Consider the following 23956-nt stretch of genomic DNA (forward strand, 5'->3'; position numbering starts at 1 on the left):
AATTTATGCCAACATTTCTTTCATGGGATTGTGCCCTGAAGTGTGTTCGAGGTTCGATGAACTCATAGGGCTTTCCAGTTGACTTATGTCGTGCCTGACCATCCTCTATGCTTGTTAAAATTTGATTTGGACGTGCGTGTTTTACATTTGTCATTGGTCAATGATAAGCAAAATTTTGTGACTATTAATGTTAACAAATGTCAATCACCATGTGAAGGTGATAGTGGTGTTAATGGGAATAGGTCTTGTGGTGGTGATTGGAATGTTACTACACCTAGTAGCACCTATTTACACGATTGTGATGATGTTAATGGAAAATATACTGCACCACTGCCACAAACTTATCTATCTTCTCACCCGTGGAAAATCTTTATTAATTGGGTTGGTCAAAGGTTTATTAGGGGGAGGGGGTCTCTGAATTTAGAGACAAACTCCGTAAGTCTTCCATTGAGAAAGGGTTTATCATTGTTTTTCTTTTAAATGAAAAGGAAAGAGCAACAGTTAGAGTGTTCTAAAAGGATGCAGCAAGTAAACAAAAGGACAAACTGGAATGACACACCCGGGCCCGGAATGTCCACTTGGATTCCGAATTGAGTTGTGCTGGCTTCGTCACCCTCCACATGTCGGCCAGCACAACTCAATTTGGAGTCTAAGTGGACATTCCAAGTCAGAGTGTGTCATGGAAAGACTAGGATGGTTAGCTATCATAAGCTAACATTAAGAAAAATAGTTGCCATCTCTATTTTCGTTTCACGTGAAAAGGACAACAAAAAAATGAAACATTGACTGTCCGCCATACAAAACCTCCTAAAATCTAAAAATACTGGATCCGACCAATGTGTATATTAATTTGTCTATCTTATATGTCTTACATATAAGGCAAGTAAATTAGGCAAATAATTTTCTCAAACTTATTGGTTAATTATTCTGAATTTCATCCACAACAATTTACCAACAAGGCATATAACTTTGATTCAAGACTTCCTCAAACACGTTATGAGCGCACAATATAGAATTATACCAAAATACAATGTAAACAACACAATTGACTCATTCCAAAAAAAATATGGTATACTTACGACGGAAATTCTGGTCAAATTTGATCTTCCACCAATTTTTTATCATTGTTCAACGGTATATAATGTACCTACGAAGACGACGAGATTAAATACTATAGAATACATACAAACTTTCATAAATAAATATGAAAAAAAAAAGGTATTGTAATCACCAATTTAAATGCCCTGATTATGATCAAATTCATTGAAGGCGCAATATACGACATGTTTTTTTTCAAATTATCTCTGTTGCAATTGAATGATGCAATTCAAAACAAAAAGACGGTTGGATTTTTTATTTTTTTATTTTGACTCAGTCCCCAGAAGCATGGATAACTATATCAATGATGGAATCTAGAATCAATATCGTAATGCCTGGATTAAAACGTTTGAAAAGATGTTCAGGGTTAGGGATTGTTTTCTGGAAATGACTGATAATTCTGAATTAAAACGTCTGGGGTTAAGGATGATCTTCTGAAAACGACTGATAAACATGAGTGGCATAGGCGTAATACTATTTATTGTATTAATAGGTCAATTGTTTTCCAATGTGGCTACACATTTTAAATTTGGGCTTTTATTGGATGTTTATATACACATGAGTTTTTGACTAAGGATTGTGAATTGTAAGTGCTAAAATCTAATGGTTTTTATATTTCTAATTTTATTGACATGCTTTATTGCTTTGAAATAATTATGAATAATTGTTTTGTTTTTAGTTTTTGTAGGTTCGTATATGTTCCATCTCCGCATGAAGTTGATACATTAAGTATTGTTTTGTTTGATTGCTTGTTCAATTAGAACATTGTTAGTAAGAGATCTACCTTGGTTGTTGACTATCTTACAACCAATGATGCGATGATAGATATGATAAAACACATGTGGTGTGTACACATTTTAAATTTGATAGTGAAAGATGGTTTATATGTCATCAAGAGTAGTATTAAGATAATTAGATCTAGTGTTTCATATTGCACACGCACACCAAAAAGAGAGGAAAGTTTGTGGAGATATGTCATTAATTGAAAGTTGATGCACTAAGAATATAACAGTAGATTGTGAAACAAGATGGAACTCAACATATACAATGCTCAAAACTGCTTTGATATATAAAGATGTTTTTGCAAGGTTGAAAAACCGTGACTACAAGGATACGCCTAGGAAAGAGGATTGGATTATAAAAAAGTTGTTAGCTGAAAAATTACAATTTTTATAAGAGGCCACCTAGTTGTTTTTTGGGACCAAGTAACCCTCATCCAATATTTTCTTTCTTAATATTTATGATATTAACTTGGCCATTCGTGAGTGGTTAGAGTCTGATGTAGATAAAGTGAAACAAATGGTTACTTTAAGACTCACAAATCATTGCAGTAAGTCTTAAAATTTGACTTTTATCCCCTTCCCCCACCCAAAACACTTCAACCTTTAGGCCAAAATGAGGTTATGAGTTAAAACTAAAATATGGGGCAAATTCTAGCCAAGGTTTGAGTTTGGGTTAGTGGGCACTTGTGTGAGTGGAGGAGAGGCAGTTGAGTCACAAGCGTGCAAAATGATGATGCGCGCCACTCACCCAATGCGCTAGAGGCTACAGACTGGTGACAACACCCATGTGGGTGTGTCGGCCATTTACCAGCCAGAAAAAAAGGGGTTCAACTGCTCTTTTGTTTGACCAATGATCCATATTTAAGTCAGTTAATGTTTATTTTATATTTATAAATTTATTGAATCTAACGGCTGAGGGTCAAATATGTTCAAATCTAATGGTAAAAAAAAGATCTAATAGCCCAAATTTAAATCCAACAATTAAAATAATTAAAAATATATATATTTAACTCAAAATTCACCCTAAAACTCTATAAATACACATCCACACAAAACTCACTTTTCTCCTACAATTCTTCCAATTTTTCTTTCTACTATCTTCCAAAACCTTTTCTTCCCATTTCCATTTTTTTCAAGATGACAAAAGATCATATTAGAGGTCATAATTGGTCGTATGAGGAAGATGTTGTTTTGTGCTTGGCATGGGTTTGTATTAGTGAAGATGTTGCCATTGGCATGAATCAAAATAAAAAGGTTTTGTGGGCTGAAATCGTTGATAAGTTCAATGAAAACGCCAACGCCAACCAAAGGGAAGTTGGTAGTGTTTACAATCGGTGGAAGGTTATCAATAAAACGTGTACTTTATTGAAGGGAAGCTTGGAGAAAGCCTCGGTTGACATGGTTAGTGGAATGAGCGTCATAGAAGTGGTGAGTGTCTTTGTTGATATTTTATTTGTCATGTACATAATTTTATTTTGCAACCAATAGTATTTATGTATTCCTTACATAGGGTGATACATGGCAATTTACAAGACAAGAACTACACCCGAAAATCAAGCTTTTAAGTTGCATCATATTTGGGACGTTCTCAAGTATTGTCCAAGGTGAGGAACCAATGTGGACCAACAATGGAGAAAATTATTTGGTAGTGAAGCCGCAAGCACAAATGTTAGAATGTGTCGGTTAGGTGACCCCAACTTCTTTTGCAAGGCCCCCGAAAGAGATAAACAAAAGGAAGTAAAGAGAAAAAGGAAGATCCAAGATCCGCTTAGTGCAATGATTTCTTCCGGATTTGCAAAATTGACCTAAAGCCATAGCTCTAGGGAGGAAGAAGTGATTCAAATGCGCTTGGCCTTTGAGAAGCAAGCAGAAATGGAGCAAGAAAGCTTCGATTGTGAAATAATGATAGAGGACCTCATTCCACATAGGAAGTTCTTCCATGATAAGCAAGCAGAAATTATGCGAAAATATGCCACAAGGAGTATCTTTCAAGATGATGATTCATCTCAAGCCTATATCCCAAGTCCACCACAAAATCCACCCCCAAGTCTAGGTGGTCAATGATGCATTACGAATGTGAATTACAAATTAAACCCTATTTGTGACAATTGTAGTAATGATGTAAGTAGGGATCGTTCTAACCGGGGATTAACTAGGGGTGCTAATCTAATATAAATTGACTTAAAAACACAAAAACTAAACTTAAAACACTAAACTAGACTCAAAGAATGCAAAACTAAACACTTAAAACACTAAAACAAACCAAAAGACTCAAACAGCACCTAAAACACTCAAAACTGCCTTAAAAACACTTTCTGGGCAGTTTTGAGCACCTTGGTGAATTTGGACGAATTTGTGTAACAAATTGAATCAAAACACTTATAAACACAAACTAAGACACTTTCTAACTGAATTGGACACTAAAGCAAAGGGGGATTGAGGTTTTGACGAAGTTAAACTAAATGCATAGATTGTAATTTAAAGGCAGAATGTAAATATGAATGTGATGAAAATATGGACGAATGCTAGCTAGAAGGTTCTTCTCCACACATGTTACACTTGCATACAAGATGATTTTTAGTTGGTCTTTCGATTCATTATGAATTCTCAACGCCCCAAATTAACCGTGAATTGCACTAATTAACCCTCAGATTTTCCTAACGTTATTGAATTAGATGATTGCATACGACAACCCAAAACATTCCCCACAAGTCCCCTACATGATTGCATAATAGAGATACAAGCAAGAATCATTAAGTTCTGTGAAAACCATAAGCATTGACGAAGCACTTGTTACTATGATTGCATGAAACTTATGCCAAGAATTTACTTAACGCGATTGAGATCATCAACCTTTACTACTTGTGAATATAAGTTCATAACTATTAGGTGAAACTCACTTATATTCTAGCGTCATATTCATGCATGAAAATTAAGCGTGCACTCTCAATAAACATACATAAATAAGTTATCAATCAAACAGTTAAACAAATTGAATCCACAACTCATGAAATTCCAACCAAAGGTAATCAATTCATATTGCAAGCATAAACATGGTTTCGAATCACCCCCTAGCTAAAGGGGGTTTAGTTCCTCATACGTACAAGACAAAGATAAGTAAATTTAACCATTGAAATCAAGGAAAGGAAACACCTAAAAATTCCAACAACTCAAACTTGAATTGTATGAACGTTTAGGCCCTCTTCTCTTCCTCTTTGTTGCGGCACAAGGTCTAAGGATAGGTTTTGGGGTGGTATTTGTATGGAGGAATGGATGTGTGATGGTAGGGTAGTGTTTTGGAGGGATGAGGAGTGGTTGGAGTAGCTGCAATGAAGGAGAAAAGGTGGAGTGGTGCTAGCGGCTGAATGGTTGTGTGATGGTGTGAAGTGTGTATGAATTTCTGGAATGGTGGAGGAAGGCACGGCACCAAGGATTCTCCTCCCTTGTTGGTGAGGGAATGCATGGTTTTATAGGGAGAATGGGAGAATATGTGGCTGAATGATTAAGATTGTGATGCGAGATTTATACGCGCATAAATTAAACCCTCTTTTTGACAATTGTAGTATAGATATAAGTAGGGATCGTTCTGGACCGGGGATTAGGAGGGATTGTTAACCACTTGGATTTGACTCAAAAACGTAAAATAACAATATGAAACACTATACTAGACTCAAAGAATGCAAAACTAAACTTTAAAACACTAAGACAAACCAAAAGACTCAAAACAACACTAACACACTCAAATCTACCTAAAAACCACTTTCTGGGCAGATTTGAGCACAAACACAAATTTGGACGAAATTAAGTAATAACTTGACTCAAGAATGTAAAAACACAATATAAAACACTAAACTAACTCAAAGAATGTAAAACTAAACACTTAAAACATTAAAACAAACCAAAAGACTCAAACATCACCCAAAACACTCAAAACTGCCTTAAAATCACTTTCTGGGCAGTTTTGAGCACTTTGGTGAATTTGGACGAAATTGGGAAATAAAATGAATCAAAACACTTAAAAGCACAAACTAAATTGATTTCTAACTAAATTGGACATTAAAGTAAAGGGGGATTTAGATTTATACGAAAATTGAAATAACAAAACAAGTTAATAAACGAAACAGATTGTAAAACGAATTTGATGGAATGGAATGAATGGATGATAGAATGGCTAAGGGGTTCATCTCCATACATGTTATACTTGCATAATAAAATGATTTCCAATTGCATTTCAATAAACCATGAAACTCAACACCCCGGGTTAACCGTGATGCACTAATTAACCTTCAAATCTTCCTAACGTTATTGAATTGGATGGGTTAGCGCATACAACAATTCAAAACATTCCCCACAAGTCCTCAACATGAATGCATAGAAGAGATACAAGCAAGAATCATTACGCTTTATGAAAATTATAAGTGTTGACGAGGCATTCGTTACTATGGATTGCATGAAACTTATGCCAAGAATTCGTTTAACGCGATTGTTTATAAGCAACCTCCACTACTTGTGAATATAAGTTCGTAACGGTTAGGTGAAACTCACTTATATTCTAGCGTCATATTCATGCATGAAAATTAAGTGTGCACTCTCAATGAACATACATAAATAAGTTATCAATCAAACAGTTAAACGAATTGAATCCACAACTTATGAAACGCAATTAGAAGTATTCAAATCAAAATGCAAGCATAAACATATATTCGAATCACCCCCTAACCAAGGGGGGTTTAGTTCCTCATGGTACAAAACAAAGAGAATCAAAGAAACACCTAAACATTCCAACAACTCAAACTTGAATTGTATGAACGTTTAGGCCCTCTTATCTTCCATTCCTCATTCGTACAAAACAAAGAGTATTGAAATTAAACGTTGAAATCAAAGAAACACCTAAACATTCCAACAACTCAAACTTGAATTGTATGAACGTTTAGGCACTCTTCTCTTCCTCTTCGTTGTAGCACAAGGTCTAGGGATAGTTTGATGGTGTGAGTGGTTTGGGGAGTGGTGGAAATGGAAGGATGGTGTTTGGATTTGTAGGGGAAGACTCACGGCACAAAGGTGGTTTATGGTCTACATTTCTGCAATGGATGAAGTGTATGAATGGAATGGATGGGCTTTGTGAAGGGCACGGCCCCAAGGGACCAATTTCTATTGTGAAATGAATTGTGAATGAATGAGAATGAATGAATGAGTATTTATAGGTGAAATGGGGGGAACATGACAGCTAGGTTGCATGTGCTAATGCTTGTGTGTGCATGTGAAATCTGCCAAGATGCATGTGAAAGTGTTTGAATGTGCACGGCATGGGATGTTTGTGGAGTGGATTGTGCATGTGGGTTGCTGGAACAAAGATGGAATGCATGTGATTAAAGGGTGGAATGAATGGAATGCAATCTGAAATGCATGTGAATTAAAACTAGAGTGATGATGATGAATGCATGTGCAAAGGAAGTGGATTTTCTGCAAATGCAAGGTGAATGTGCATGGCTGAAAATGCATGTGAAAGCATGTGAATTAAATGGATGTGAGTGGAAATGTGGCTGCAATGATGAAGTGAATGCATGTGGAATGGATGCAAAGGGAATTAGGCTCGGCAATGATGGTGTTTTTCTGTGGTGAATGGTAATGCAATGTGTTTGCATGTGAATTAAAGTTATGTGAATGATTAGGGTGAGTGTACATGTGCTTTGACAGCTAGGATGAATTAATTAAAGGAAGTGCATGTGATTGCAAAATGTGAATGATTATGAGTGTGTGTGAGTGAATTAAAGGATGGAACTCATGTGAAATGAATGAAATGCAATCTGAAATGGGATAGGAGTGCACGGCAAGGTTGTAGAAATGATTATGGATGCATGTGTTGAATGATTAAAGTGCATGTGCAATGTTTTAAAGGATGGAATGTTGGAGGAACAAGTGCATGTGAATGCATGGTGATAGCATGTGCACGGTTTGGTTGGAATGATGGCAGATTGTGAAAACATGTGAATGCATGTGTTTGATGAATGATAAGTGGTGAATGATATGATAAGTGATAAGTGGTGAATGATATGATAAGTGATAAGTGGTGAATGATAAGTGATGAATGATAAGTGGTGAATGATAAGTGATATGATATGTGATTATGATAAGTAATGGGAGCATGTGTATGGTTATTTTACCCTCTTTTACGTTATGTGCAAGTAGGGATCGGCGCCAAATTAACCCTCTTTTTATCATTTGTAGTATAGGTGCAAGTAGGGATCGTTCTGGACCGGGGATTATGAAGGATTGTTAATCACTTGGATTTGACTCAAAAACATAAAAACAAAGTTAAAAACGTTCACAAAGACTCAAAGGACTCAAAACAAGTTCAAAAGACTCAAAACTGCCTAAAAACACTAACTAGGCAGTTTCTGACCTTAAACCCAATGTTGGACGAATTTAAGTAATAACTTGACTCAAGAACGTAAAAACACAATATAAAACACTAAACTAACTCAAAGAATGTAAAACTAAATGCTTGAAACACTAAAACAAACCAAAAGACTCAAACATCACCCAAAACACTCAAAACTGCCTTAAAATCACTTTCTGGGCAGTTTTGAGCACTTTGGTGAATTTGGACGAAATTGGGTAATAAATTGATTCAAAATACTTAGAAACACAAAATAAGATACTTTCTAACTAAAATGGACAATAAAGTAAAGGGGGATTTGGTTTTTGATGAAATTAAATAAAATGTACAGATTCTAAGTTAAACAGATAGTAAAGACGAATTTGATGAAAATGAATGGATGGGAACCTAGCTAAGGGGTTCATCTCCATACATGTTATACTTGCATAATAAAATGATTTCCAATTGCGTTTCAATAAATCATGATACTCAACACCCCAAGTTAACCGTGATGCACTAATTAACCTTCAAATCTTCCTAACGTTATTGAATTGGATGATGCATGCGACAATTCAAAACATTCCCCACAAGTCCTCAACATGAATGCATAGAAGAGGTACAAGCAAGAATCATTACGCTCTATGAAAATTATAAGTGTTGACGAGGCATTCGTTACTATGATTGCATGAAACTTATGCCAAGAATTTGTTTAACACGATTGTTTATAAGCAACCTCCACTACTTGCGAATATAAGTTCGTAACTATTAGGTGAAACTCACTTATATTCTAGCGTCATATTCATGCATGAAAATTAAGCGCGCATTCTCAATAAACATACATAAATAAGTTATCAATCAAACGGTTAAACAAATTGAATCCACAACTTATGAAACGCAATTAGAAGTAATCAAATCAAAATGCAAGCATAAACATATATTTCGAATCCCCCCCCCTAGCCAAGGGGGGTTTAGTTCTTCATAATATTAAAATCAAAGAAACACCTAAACATTCCAACAACTCAAACTTGAATTGTATGAACGTTTAGGCACTCTTCTCTTCCATTCCTCATACGTACAAAACAAAGAGTATTGAAATTAAACATTGAAATCAAAGAAACACCTAAACATTCCAACAACTCAAACTTGAATTGTATGAACGTTTAGGCACTCTTCTCTTCCTCTTCGTTGTAGCACAAGGTCTAAGGATAGTTTGATGGTGTGAATGGTTTGGGGAGTGATGGAAATGGAAGAGGAGTGGTGTTTGGATTTGTAGGGAATTGGTGGATTTGCACGGCAAAGGGGGAGGGGTTTTGGTGAATTTCTGAATATGGAAGAATGAATGAAGTGTGTATGGTTTTTATAGGGAGATGGATGGATGGGAGAGGGAACATGACAGCTAGGTTGCATGTGCAAATGCAAGAATTCTGAAATGGTGATGGGAGATGCATGTGGCTGCTTTATGCATGTGATTAAAGGGTGGGAGTGCATATGCTTTGACAGAAATGAAAGGGATAATGCACGGTTTTGAGAGGTTTTCTGGTGGTTGTGAGGTGGATGAATGATTAGGGTCTTGTAAGGGTGGAAATGCATGTGGAGTGCATGTGAAATCTGCCAAGATACATGTGAAAGGAATGCTGGAAATCTGGAGGAGGAGCCACGGCAATGATGATTTCTGGTGGTGTTTGGGTGTATGTTTGAATGATTAAAGGGACATGTGGGGGGTGGAAATGATGAATGAAATGCATGTGAATGACAGCTAGATATGTTGATGAATGCATGTGACTTGTTTGTGGTGAGTGAATGCATGTGCAAAGCTGGAAATGCAATGGGAACTCACGGCATGGATGTGTTTTGGATGCATGTGTGTGTTGAATGGTGTCCTTTAATTATGCACGGGTTAGGGCTGTTAAGGGGAGAGAAATGGGAGTGAATGTGGCTTAATGATGAAGGGGGAAAGGTGGATGAATGATTAAAGAGTGGGAAGTGCATGTGCATGGCAAAGGATGTATTTTCTGAATGAATGAATGTGCATGTGAATTAAAGCTAAAGTGGAATGACAATGGCATGTGGAATGTTTTAAAGGATGGAATGATGGAGGAACAAGTGCATGTGAATGCATGGTGATAGCATGTGCACGGTTTGGTTGGAATGCAAGGGAATGTGGTGAAATGATGGTTTCTTTGGTGATGAATGTGGTTGCAAGGTATAGATGATTATGGGTATGATAAGTGATAAGTGTATGGTTATGATAAGTGATATGATATGTGGTTATGATAAGTGATAAGTGGTGATGATAAGTAATGGGAGCATGTGAGGGAATGAATAATGAATGCATGTGTATGGTTTTGGGAGAAAGGTGGAGATGCACGGCATAAGGGAATTGAAAGGTTTAAATGTCCTAAAACTAAAGGGAACAAAGTTCCAACACTTTGGTCTTCAATTTCGTCCAACATTTTGGCGCCAAGCATAAGCTATCCATCCTTAGCCCAAAAGTGCTCCAAAAGTCTCCAAAATGCATCTTTTTGCTCCTTTAGCCCTTTGGACCTACAAACACACGAAAATAGCTTAAAGGACTAAAATAACTAAAGAAACATAACGTAAATGCACGAGAACAAGCCATTTAAGTCGCATGAATATGCTCCTATCAAATACCCCCACACTTATCTTTTGCTAGTCCTCGAGCAAAACAAAACAACAAAAGAACACGAAACTAGACAAAACGAACAAAACACAACCTACACCTTCCAACAATCGTCTCACGGATTTCCAATGCACATGACAAGTTAAAAATCATTAGTCCCATAGATTTTAGTCATCTTCACACTTGAATACATTCTTAATCATAATCACCACATACTATTTCACAACTAAGCATTTAAAACCATGTTTTGAATGTAGTAACATGCTTTAGAGAATTTGCTCAAATCCTTACAAGATATGCACTCGTTTTTCACACAGATTTTCTGACTACACACCCTATACTAGTTATATGTGAGAAGATTGATGTAAATATGAATTCTAACACTCACATATGTTATATCAAAGAAAGCATTTTCTGGATTTATGATAATGACATGAATATGATCTCATGAATGGAATGCTACTACTTAGAATGAGAACCAGTGATTCAATAAGCTCATATCAATTCCAAACTCCACATTATTGAACACATAACGATCAAGATAGAAGCATAAGGGTTGAAACGGGGCTAAAGGTGTTTGGCTAACAAAGAAGGGATATGGAAAACAAGGGTTCTTAAAGAAATAGCAAAGCATTTGAATTAACTTAGAATTCACTTTTGAATGAAAACTCATCTTTTGAACAACAAGGGGGAACAAGCTCTTTTTTCTTTCTTTCTTTCTTTTCTTTTCTGTTTTTTTTTTTCTTCTTTTTCATATGTTTTTCAGAATGTTTTTCTTTTCTTTTGACTCTCAAAACATACATAAACGCTTAAGAACAAAACATTCTCTCCCCCACACTCATTTTCTTTCATAATGTACTCAAAAGGAATTCATTTAAGTCATGCTCACTATCTTTTAAGAACAAGGGTGTGGACAGTCCTAAACTAGGCTAGGTTAGGATAATGTGGGTTTACAATGAATAAAAGCTAAACAAAGCTCAACAGGGTTAAAACTTACAACAAATACGAAAAATGGGAAGTAAGGCTATTTGGCTATGGTGGCAACTACACAACTTCATCTTGACATATGTTATGCAATTCAATGTCATGCTTTGAATGAAACGGATATAAGTTCTAGCATTTAGTTCTATCATGATACAATTGCATTCTAAGTAGCAACCAAGCAAGGAATAATGAGATCATGCAACAACTTTAGAAAACAAAGAATCACAGAAAATAACTCTCCAAAGAAAGTAATGGCTCGAGTCTCACAGGGTTGTAGCGTTTGTTTGAGTTCCTTCCTTCAAGCATGTTACAAAAACGAATTTTTCTTTTATGATTGCATGTGAAGTCATACATTATAACCATATCCAAGCATATACCAAGAGTAAATCAAACTTTTCTCTATGTTTATAACTCTTTTTAACCGTCATGCAATTACAAACCAAATCCTTATCATTGTGTTGGAAGGTACCCTAAGACAAAAACGACTCAAAACACTCTTTTTAGGCTTTTCAAAACATGTTTTTCAAATTTTTTTATTGTGATTTTCGGAGTTATAAAAACAAAACATACTAAAACACTCTAAAACAACTTAAAAACACCTTAAAACAGCAAGGAACAACATTTGAAGTTATGGGTGATAAAATCCCACGAATTTGCATTAAATATACTTAGTTACCCAATACCCCCACACTTAAATCAAACATTGTCGTCAATGTTTTAAGCATATGGTTCACACAAAACATAAGTAAACACACAAACAGCAATTTAAACATATTAAACATGGCAGAATGTAATTAACAAAGAGAAGAGTTTAGGGACGCAAATCTGGTTATGGAGTGTAAATTCCCTCTTCTCCTTGGTAATTGCATTGAGGCTTTGATCATAGTGACTCCACAGGCATACTCTTGAACTGGGCTGCATGATTCTTTTGGTCTCCTCCACTTGTTGATTTTCCTTTGTGCTACTGGGCTGGAGGATTCTTTTGGTCTTCCCCGAAGGTCTGAGCTTACCCCTTTGGTCTGTTTCTTTGTTCAATCTTTCCAATTCGTATTGAAAAGGGTTGGAGGATAACTCAGCCTATGTTTGTCTCCACATGCTTCAATGTATCATTTTCACTTGCCTTACTCGCTCCCCTTTGCAGAAGTGGTCCCTTCTCCGGAAATGTATCAACCGTTGAAGATGACTACTCGAGAGCAACGCTAGGTAAGCAATCAGGAATAGATTCCAGGCAGTTGGCTCCAGATCGGAAGACTGACTCCAAGTGCCGGCTGATTGCTTCTTTTACTTTGCCATGTGAGTAAGAACAAGGACAAAGAAAAAGACAAGGAAAGAGCATGATATGAGATACTTTTGCTTTTGACCTTGATGATATGAGATACCTTTGCTTTTGAAGAAGCGGTGAATGAATCAGCACACTTCAATCCGCCGTTTCCTCCTGGGTCATCTGTACTCCAGGCATCTGGTATCATCTTTGGGGAAGAAGAAAGAATTGAGTATTTCGAAAGGCTTTGCTGGGAGTGCGCCCTCAGAGGTGAGGGAGAGTTGGGCATTTTCTTCAGGTTTGCCTTGCCATAAAAGACGAAGGTCGACATATATAGAGATAATATCAAGTGGTGGTACTGTTCTTTTACCCTTGTCGACAAATGTCTCTTCGATATCAGAACGACGCCTCTTCGATTTCTGAGCAGGCGCCCCTTCGATTTCTGAACGACGCCCCTTCTCTTTCTGAACGACACGTGGTAGTGCGGATGCGGCTCCTTTTGACAAAGCTGCACGCGTTTTCTGAAAAGCAGAGAAAGCGTCGCCGAACTTTGCGCTTGTCGGCTAAAGATGTGTAGTTGCGATGATGGCCTCCACGTGTTGTCTGAAAAGAAGAAATCTTTTGACAAAGTTGAACGCGTCTTCTGAAAAGCCGAGAAAACGTCGCCTAAATTACGCCGAAAATTCCGGCTTTTTGAATTGGTGGACGCGTCGCCTTGGCTTTTTATAGAGCTATCGATCATCACAACAAACACACTCTGAAGAATTCCCATTCTTGAAAATCGACTCCGGCCCTTTGAAATTTAACTCCATCCCTTCTCTTTGAACACTTTTGAAAAAAAATGGCAAACTTATCGAACCTTAGCTTGGAATTGAGCCTTAGCAGTGATACGGGCGCGCCGCGTCAAGGTAACGTATGGTGCCCTTCTTTCTTATCTTCTAACGGTCTTCTCACAGGTGAAGACTCCGTGATGCAGGACGCCACAACAGCTACAATAGTAGCTAGGAACCTCCTCACTCCAAAAGATAGTAGGCTGCTGTCAGGACGGTCCGATGAGTTGGCCGTTCAAGAGTCCCTCGCACTTAGTGTTCAGTGTGCGAGTTCTGTGTCCAACATGGGCCAACGCCTGCTTGCCCGCTCCCGTCAGGTGGAATCATTGATGGCAGAGGTGGAAAGTCTCAAGCAGGAGATCCAGCAGCTTAAGTACGAGAATAGAAGTTTGCACGTGCTTGCAAACAACTATTCGACGGGCATGAAGAGGAAGCTTGATGAGCTGCAAGAGTCTGAAGGTCGGATTCACAGTGACCGTCAAAGGTTTTCATCTTTTCTCCAGAGGCACCTTTTTCCTGGATCATCCAGCGTTTGGCCAAGTATTGAGGCCTGGAATGCTCCCGCTCCGATGCCTTCCGCTCCAGTGCCTTCCGCTCCGATGCCTTCCGCTCCAGTGCCTTCCGCTCCGATGCCTTCCGCTCCAGTGCCTTCCGCTCCAATGCCTTCCGCTCCGATGCCTTCTGCTTCAAAGCCTCGTAGTGGGGCTTCACGTAAACAACCTTTGTGAAGCTCCATCTTTAGTATTTTATTTAATAAATTTTTTTTTTTTTTTTTTTTTTTTTTTTTTTAAACATAAATAAAATCAAACGGCATGGAATTGGTCCTTGAATGGAAGGTGATACTTGAAGTGAACCGGCATTGGTTTGAATTCTAGTGTAGGTGCCTGATTCATAAAAAACAGCAAGTTAGTATAAAATGTAATGGAATTTGGAAAAAAAAACTTACTTGTTTTATCCGATAAGAACTCAATGACAAACACCACTCCTTTGAAAGTTTCAGGGATATTGGACTTGGCCAGATTGCAAGTGATGGTTATGACTTGTCCAATGTCATCAAATTTAACTTATTTGGATTTTGTGGTTTCAAGAACGTCCTCTTTGATGAATTCATGACATTCCCTACTTTGCACCTTTGGAAGGGCTTCCAAGATGTCTTTTTCACTTTCTTCTTCCTTGGAATTCATGAACCTGCAAGGAATAGGGATATTAGGTGGAATGGGGTTAGAATTAATTAAATTTGGAACAACCTTACTTGAATTAGATGGTGTAGGAGCAATAGGTGCCTCCGGCAAAGGTGTTTCCACCCTTGCCGTGGGTTGGGTGTATTCCTCTTTCTCAAATTGCAACTTCTCATCCACTTCTAGGCTATGTTTGGACATTTTTAGGTCAGCTCCAACCTCCATAGCACTTCCCAAGTTTGCATGTGCTTGCCAACAACTATTCGACGGGCATGAAGAGGAAGCTTGATGAGCTGCAAGAGTCTGAAGGTCGGATTCACAGTGACCGTCAAAGGTTTTCGTCTTTCCTCCAGAGGCACCTTTTTCCTGGCTCATCCAGCGCTTGGCCAAGTATTGAGGCCTGGAATGCTCTAGCTCCGATGCCTCCCGCTCCGATGCCTTCCGCTCTGATGCCTTCCGCTTCGATGCCTTCCGCTCCGATGCCTTCCGCTTCGATGCCTTCCGCTCCGATGCCTTCCGCTTTGATGCCTTCTGCTACTATGCCCTCCGCTCCTATGCCTTCTGCTCCGACGCCTCGTAGTGGGGCTTCACGTAAACAAACTTTGTGAAGCTCCATCTCTCTCCATGTTTAGTATCTTTTTTTTTTTTTTTTTTTTTTTATGAACATGCTTTGTTTTATTCAGTGCATTGGGTTGCCTCCCAAGTAGCGCTTTCTTTTACGTCTTGCAGCCGGACGAAGAACCCAATCACTCCAGGAAATGTTCACGAATCGGATGAGAACTTCGAGTCATAAACTAGTACCTAGAACAAGAAACAAAACAAGATTAAGAATCTGGAATAAAATAAAAACAAACGAAAATAAAACAATCCAAGGGATTAGCAAATTTTCTAATCCCCGGCAACGGCGCCAAAATTTGAAGCGAGATTTATACGCGCATAAATTAAACCCTCTTTTTGACAATTGTAGTATAGATATAAGTAGGGATCGTTCTGGAACGGGGATTAGGAGGGATTGTTAACCACTTGGATTTGACTCAAAAACGTAAAATAACAATATGAAACACTATACTAGACTCAAAGAATGCAAAACTAAACTTTAAAACACTAAGACAAACCAAAAGACTCAAAACAACACAAACACACTCAAATCTGCCTAAAAACCACTTTCTGGGCAGATTTGAGCACAAACACAAATTTGGACGAAATTAAGTAATAACTTGACTCAAGAATGTAAAAACACAATATAAAACACTAAACTAACTCAAAGAATGTAAAACTAAACACTTAAAACATTAAAACAAACCAAAAGACTCAAACATCACCCAAAACACTCAAAACTGCCTTAAAATTAGGGCTGGGCAAACGGGTCCTGGACCCGCGGGTAGGGGCGGGTACCCGTTGTTTGGGGCGGGTAAGGGCCGGGTCCAAAATTTCTAAACACAAAACGGGGCGGGGCGGTTCGGGTATACCATATTAACGGGGAGGGGCGGATCTTGAAATAGAAGTGGACGGGCCCCCAGCCCGGCCCGTTTCTAGAATGAATAATAGAAGAAATTGTTTCCTCTTCCTAGTCTTCTCGAACTCTCCTCCCGACTCCTCTCATTTCACTCAGACCTCTCTCCTCCTAACTCTCTCCGATCATCCTAGCTCCATACACCACCGCTACCATCATCACTCAGACCTCTCTCATCCTGATTTGCTTCTATCTTCCTCCCTCCGTCCGCTGCCATCATCATCAAGCTTCGATCTATTTTCCTAACTCACTCTCTGGAAATCAGTTTCTCTCCCTCTGACAAACTTAAAGGGACGAACAATGAAGTCGAACAACTCGTGTACCCAGCAAGGTAAATATTTTCTTCTGCTTCCTTTCATTTGCTGCGATTTTCACATGGATCTTGCTTGTTTTTTGGTTGTGATTTGATTGAAATGGTCATCTGGGTCTGTTTTTATTTGATTTTTGGAGCTGGGTTTTTGTTCTTTTGGGATTTAGTTTGGTTTCTCTGTTGAAATGTGTTGGGGGTGAGTTGGATTTGCGGTGAGTGAGTTCTCTGGGTTTACATTTTTATGTTCAAAATGAAATTAGGGTTTTCTAGATTTAGGGGTTTTGTTGAGTTCTTAAATTAAGGTGAAATTGTGTGTGTGATGTTCTTGTTTTTGGTGGGGTTTTAGTGGCGGCATTGATGTCGGTGAAGAGAGATATGAAGGATGAGTTGCTTGTGATGGCCGGTTGGGATATAAACTCCGTTGATCCTTGCACTTGGAACATGGTTGGTTGCTCCACTGAGGGCTTTGTAATCGGAGGAAAGGCTCGCAATTTTGGTGGTGTGATGGTGCCGGATTTGAAGGGGGTTGGGAAAAAGGGTTTGGAATGGGATTTGAATGATTTTAAATGGGATGGTGAAACATTTCCCCGATTTTCTTGAATTAACTTGAAATACAGAGTTTGGTTGTGTAAATTTTTTTGTCATGCGTTTGTTGTCCGTGGCTGTTCATCAATCTTCTTTTGGTATTGTTGAGTTCTGCAGAAGTTTTCTTTTGTTGAATTAAATGTAACGGGGTTAACACTCATGGACAGGTTTCATGCTCTTCAAGAGTTTGATGAAGGGAAGAGAAGTTGCCGTAGGCGTTTGGCTGGCCATAATAGGAGGAGAAGAAAAGCACATCCTGATACTGCAGTTAATGGAGGCTCTTTAAACAATGAAAGCGGAAGCAGTTATCTATTGATTAGCTTGCTGAGAATACTCTCAAATATGCACTGTAAGTACTTGCCTTATTCATTGTACACTTCTGTCTTAGTGAAGCATTCTATCTCAGACTTATTTGAATCCACATATTATGCCATATATAAATTGCAGCTAGTAGTTCTGATCAAACAAAGGATCAGGATGTCGTATCTCATTTGTTGAGGAGCTTAGCCAATGTTGCTGGTACGGCTGATGGAAGAAACATATCTACATTGCTGCAGGGATCTCAAGGTTTATTTGACAGTGGGACATCTGTCCAGACTGCACGAAAGGTTCTAGATATGAATGCTGGTGTTAATACTGAGGACCCTTTAAGGTCTAAAGGACATTGTCCGATACTACCTGCGTCAAGAGACAGTTCTGAATCCAAATCAGTTACACCGGAAGCTGCAAGTAGAAGGTTCCAGTTAAATGACATTGATTTAAACAATACATACGATGATTCACAGGATTATGTAGAGAACCTAGGGAATTCTCATGTTCCTGCAAGTCCAGGCACTGCATCTCTTGGTTTTCCTTCATGGATGCAGCGTGATTCTCATAAATCAAGCCCACCTCAGACAAGCGGGAATTCATACTTAACTTTGTATTTAGTTCTGTACAATTTTTTTTTTCTTTCAAACAACCAAAAAAAAAAAAAAAAAAAAAAAAGGGACCCGTGGACCCGGCCCGAACCGGCCCGTTCTAACCGGGCCGGGTAATGTCCGGTTCTTATATTAAAAAATGTAATCCCCGGCCCGGCCCGGCCCGTTCTCTTTGAACTTAGGTCCGGTCCGGTCCCTTCAAAATTGGGCCCGGCCCGGCCCGTGCCCAGCCCTACTTAAAATCACTTTCTGGGCAGTTTTGAGCACTTTGGTGAATTTGGACGAAATTGGGAAATAAAATGAATCAAAACACTTAAAAGCACAAACTAAATTGATTTCTAACTAAATTGGACATTAAAGTAAAGGGGGATTTAGATTTATACGAAAATTGAAATAACAAAACAAGTTAATAAACGAAACAGATTGTAAAACGAATTTGATGGAATGGAATGAATGGATGATAGAATGGCTAAGGGGTTCATCTCCATACATGTTATACTTGCATAATAAAATGATTTCCAATTGCATTTCAATAAACCATGAAACTCAACACCCCGGGTTAACCGTGATGCACTAATTAACCTTCAAATCTTCCTAATGTTATTGAATTGGATGGGTTAGCGCATACAACAATTCAAAACATTCCCCACAAGTCCTCAACATGAATGCATAGAAGAGATACAAGCAAGAATCATTACGCTTTATGAAAATTATAAGTGTTGACGAGGCATTCGTTACTATGGATTGAATGAAACTTATGCCAAGAATTCGTTTAACGCGATTGTTTATAAGCAACCTCCACTACTTGTGAATATAAGTTCGTAACGATTAGGTGAAACTCACTTATATTCTAGCGTCATATTCATGCATGAAAATTAAGTGTGCACTCTCAATGAACATACATAAATAAGTTATCAATCAAACAGTTAAACGAATTGAATCCACAACTTATGAAACGCAATTAGAAGTATTCAAATCAAAATGCAAGCATAAACATATATTCGAATCACCCCCTAACCAAGGGGGGTTTAGTTCCTCATGGTACAAAACAAAGAGAATCAAAGAAACACCTAAACATTCCAACAACTCAAACTTGAATTGTATGAACGTTTAGGCCCTCTTATCTTCCATTCCTCATTCGTACAAAACAAAGAGTATTGAAATTAAACGTTGAAATCAAAGAAACACCTAAACATTCCAACAACTCAAACTTGAATTGTATGAACGTTTAGGCACTCTTCTCTTCCTCTTCGTTGTAGCACAAGGTCTAGGGATAGTTTGATGGTGTGAGTGGTTTGGGGAGTGGTGGAAATGGAATGATGGTGTTTGGATTTGTAGGGGAAGACTCACGGCACAAAGGTGGTTTATGGTCTACATTTCTGCAATGGATGAAGTGTATGAATGGAATGGATGGGCTTTGTGAAGGGCACGGCCCCAAGGGAATAATTTCTGTTGTGAAATGAATTGTGAATGAATGAGAATGAATGAATGAGTATTTATAGGTGAAATGGGGGGAACATGACAGCTAGGTTGCATGTGCTAATGCTTGTGTGTGCATGTGAAATCTGCCAAGATGCATGTGAAAGTGTTTGAATGTGCACGGCATGGGATGTTTGTGGAGTGGATTGTGCATGTGGATTGCTGGAACAAAGATGGAATGCATGTGATTAAAGGGTGGAATGAATGGAATGCAATCTGAAATGCATGTGAATTAAAACTAGAGTGATGATGATGAATGCATGTGCAAAGGAAGTGGATTTTCTGCAAATGCAAGGTGAATGTGCATGGCTGAAAATGCATGTGAAAGCATGTGAATTAAATGGATGTGAGTGGAAATGTGGCTGCAATGATGAAGTGAATGCATGTGGAATGGATGCAAAGGGAATTAGGCTCGGCAATGATGGTGTTTTTCTGTGGTGAATGGTAATGCAATGTGTTTGCATGTGAATTAAAGTTATGTGAATGATTAGGGTGAGTGTACATGTGCTTTGACAGCTAGGATGAATTAATTAAAGGAAGTGCATGTGATTGCAAAATGTGAATGATTATGAGTGTGTGTGAGTGAATTAAAGGATGGAACTCATGTGAAATGAATGAAATGCAATCTGAAATGGGATAGGAGTGCACGGCAAGGTTGTAGAAATGATTATGGATGCATGTGTTGAATGATTAAAGTGCATATGCAATGTTTTAAAGGATGGAATGATGGAGGAACAAGTGCATGTGAATGCATGGTGATAGCATGTGCACGGTTTTGGTTGGAATGATGGCAGATTGTGAAAACATGTGAATGCATGTGTTTGATGAATGATAAGTGGTGAATGATATGATAAGTGATAAGTGGTGAATGATATGATAAGTGATAAGTGGTGAATGATATGATAAGTGATAAGTGGTGAATGATAAGTGATGAATGATAAGTGGTGAATGATATGATAAGTGGTGAATGATAAGTGATATGATATGTGATTATGATAAGTAATGGGAGCATGTGTATGGTTTTGGGAGAAAGGTGGAGATGCACGGCATAAGGGAATTGGAAAGGTTTAAATGTCCTAAAACTAAAGGGAACAAAGTTCCAACACTTTGGTCTTCAATTTCGTCCAACATTTTGGCGCCAAGCATAAGCTATCCATCCTTAGCCCAAAAGTGCTCCAAAAGTCTCCAAAATGCATCTTTTTGCTCCTTTAGCCCTTTGGACCTACAAACACACGAAAATAGCTTAAAGGACTAAAATAACTAAAGAAACATAACGTAAATGCACGAGAACAAGCCATTTAAGTCGCATGAATATGCTCCTATCAGATTGCATGTGGCTCTATGATTATGGGTGCATGTGGCTGAAATAATGAAGGGAATGCATGTGAAAAACAGCTAGGAAAAGTTGCTGAATGATGAATGCATGTCACGGCTAGGGGAGTGAATGATTATGGGTGCATGTGGCTGAAATAATGAAGGAAATGCATGTGAGTGACAGCTAGGGTGAATGATGATGAATGCATGTGGATTAAAGAGGGAATATGGAAGAGAATGTGTTGCAATGATGAAGTGGGAAAGCTGGAAAATGGATATGAAATGCACGGCTTAAGGATTCATGCTGGAATGGATGGTTTTGCACGGCAAGGGATTGTTATATGGCTTGGGTGATTAATCCATGGGAGAATATATATGGTTTAATGATGAAGAGTGCATGTGGTTGAAATGATAGAATGGGAAACAAGGCCCTTCCTTGCACGGCAAGGAAGGCAAACACAAAGGGGATACACGGCAAGGACTTTGATGATGCAAGAGACTTTGTTTTGTGACTTAGAATAGATAGGAGTCTTCAATGTTGCTCAAACATGAGGTCTTTTAGGATTTAACTTTCCTACTTCAAGTAGGAAACCTTGTTTAAGTAGGAATCATCATCTTCAAGTCTTCAATTTCGTCCATCCTCTTGGCTCCAAGCATATGATATCCATTCCAATCTCTAATTTGCTCCAAAAGGCTCCAAAATGCATCCTTTTGCATACTTTGCCCTTAAATCCTGAAAATACATAAAACTAGCTTAAAAGACTACTTTACTAAGGAAAAACACTTTAAATGCACAAGACAAGCTAAACTAAGGTGCATAAATATGCCCCTATCAGTCAATATTATTATGATTCACTAAAATGTTGTATTAATTTTTATGTGGTTTAATAATTATCGTTTGTATTAATTTTATGTAGTTTATTAGTTATCGTTTGTATTAGTTTTATGTAATTTATTAATGATCGTTTTTATTAATTATGGCTTATTAATTATTGTTTCTATTAATTATGGTTTATTCTTTCAAGATCCGATTTGTGCTAACTGATGTTGCGTTAATTGTTATTTTACTCATTATTGTTTTTATTAATTGTGCTAATTGCTAATGATGCATTTTTGTTTGGTTCTTGGCAGAAGACTTGGATCTTTCAAGATCCGACTTGATGCCTTCAATAATAATAATGATGCATTTTTGTATGATTTTTGGCAAAAGACTTGATGCCACATTGTTGTACACTAGACGTTTTGTGCACTCGACAAAAGACTTGATGCCACATTGTTGTACACATGTACTCACTTAAAATTATTACCAACATACTAGCACACTTAAATTTATTACAAGGAAATACCAACATGCTAGCACACTTAAATTTAATTCAAACATACTAGCACATTTAAAATTATCATTGTTCTCCTTCTTGGTGCCATATATGCTCAACCAAATCTTTTTGGAGTGTGTTATGTCCTTGAAGAGCTTGAATTCTATTAAGACGTCTCATGTACTCACCAAGTGTGATACTATCCTGTCTGGTCTCGCATGTGGTCATAACGAGATATTCAATGCAGCTTGCCATAGCTCTCGCATATGTTGGTAGGTCGTTATCCACTTCTTCATCCGAATCTTTATCAATTTTACACTCATTCTTCAACAATCATGTTATGCAAAATTAGCACGTCATCATAATTGAATGGAGGTCCTTGCAAAGTAGTGGTCATAGTGGACAACTATGTTCAAGATGCTTTCAAAAAGCTCTCTCCTCATCCGATACTGTCTCCGAAAACCATGAGGAGGATATCTTAAATGTTCGATGAAATAGTCTTTCATCATCCAATCATGACACTCTTCTCTATCACGCTGCACAAATGAATGGCTTGTGATAGAACCACGATAGCTAGACTCGGTATGGTGTCCATATTGCATAAGTGAGTTTGCAAATTCAACTTCTTCGTTGTTTATTTCTTCTTCCTTAGCTGCAACGTTTGCTAGGTATTGTGTCATTTGCATCGCTAAGATACATCTTCTCCTATCACCCATTAATGAGATATTGATGATTTTGAGGAAACAAAAACACTATGAAAGAATGATTTTGAGGAAACATAAACACTATGAAAGACGGATAATTGGTGAATATGTTGTGTGATGGTTAGATATTCAAACTATGCTTATATAGAGAATGATTGAAGGTTTTTGTTTCATGTGTGTAGGTTTGTGTTTCATGTGTTCCGTATGTATTTAGTATGTGTTTCGTGTTTATATATCTTAATCATGTGTTTCATATTCTTCCATAGCGTTTCATGAGTTTCATGGTGTCAGTTTAGTGAATTTTCAATATTTATCAAAATCTAAATATTTTTCGGTTAAAATATTCATAAAATTAAATTAGGATAGTTTACATAATTTTTTTTTTTAAAGTTACTTTAAAAAAAAATTAGCCTAAATTCATTCTTTAATATTTTCGGGCTAAAAATTTAACTCATAAGGGTTAGAGCCGAAAAACTGTTTCTGGGTTAAAAATTTTAGATTTTAACCCAAGGGTTGGACATGGTATAATGTCAATAAAGTTTGACACATATTGTGACACAATACGAAAGTTGTGTAAAATTACTAGACGAATCATGTATCTACAATTGCTTCAGAGGCAGCTTTCAATACCTGCAGAAGAATTGTGGCTCCACAGCATAGCA

The 23956-nt window shown here is 37.7% G+C and overlaps 1 protein-coding gene across 1 annotated transcript; it reads left to right on the plus strand.

Moving 5' to 3' along the window:
• Nucleotides 1-17720: 17720 nt before the first annotated feature.
• Nucleotides 17721-22490, plus strand: LOC137746030 (squamosa promoter-binding-like protein 12). Its single transcript, XM_088690360.1, has 3 exons — nt 17721-17910; nt 18009-18483; nt 22406-22490. Exons 1-3 carry the CDS (start codon nt 17721-17723, stop codon nt 22488-22490), a joined length of 750 nt encoding a protein of 249 aa, XP_088546486.1.
• The last annotated feature ends 1466 nt before the right edge of the window (nt 22491-23956 follow it).

Source organism: Pyrus communis, chromosome 3 (genome assembly GCF_041283825.1).
Source record: "Pyrus communis isolate YQ-2024b chromosome 3, ASM4128382v1, whole genome shotgun sequence".
Taxonomy (NCBI): domain Eukaryota; kingdom Viridiplantae; phylum Streptophyta; class Magnoliopsida; order Rosales; family Rosaceae; genus Pyrus; species Pyrus communis.

Coding starts and splice junctions, on each gene's coding strand:
- LOC137746030 (XM_088690360.1), top strand. CDS start 17,721: ATGGACAGGTTTCATGCTCTTCAAGAGTTTGATGAAGGGAAGAGAAGT. Junction 17,911..18,008: donor AATACTCTCAAATATGCACT/GTAAGTACTTGC, acceptor TATAAATTGCAG/CTAGTAGTTCTGATCAAACA. Junction 18,484..22,405: donor GGGAATTCATACTTAACTTT/GTATTTAGTTCT, acceptor GGTTCTTGGCAG/AAGACTTGGATCTTTCAAGA.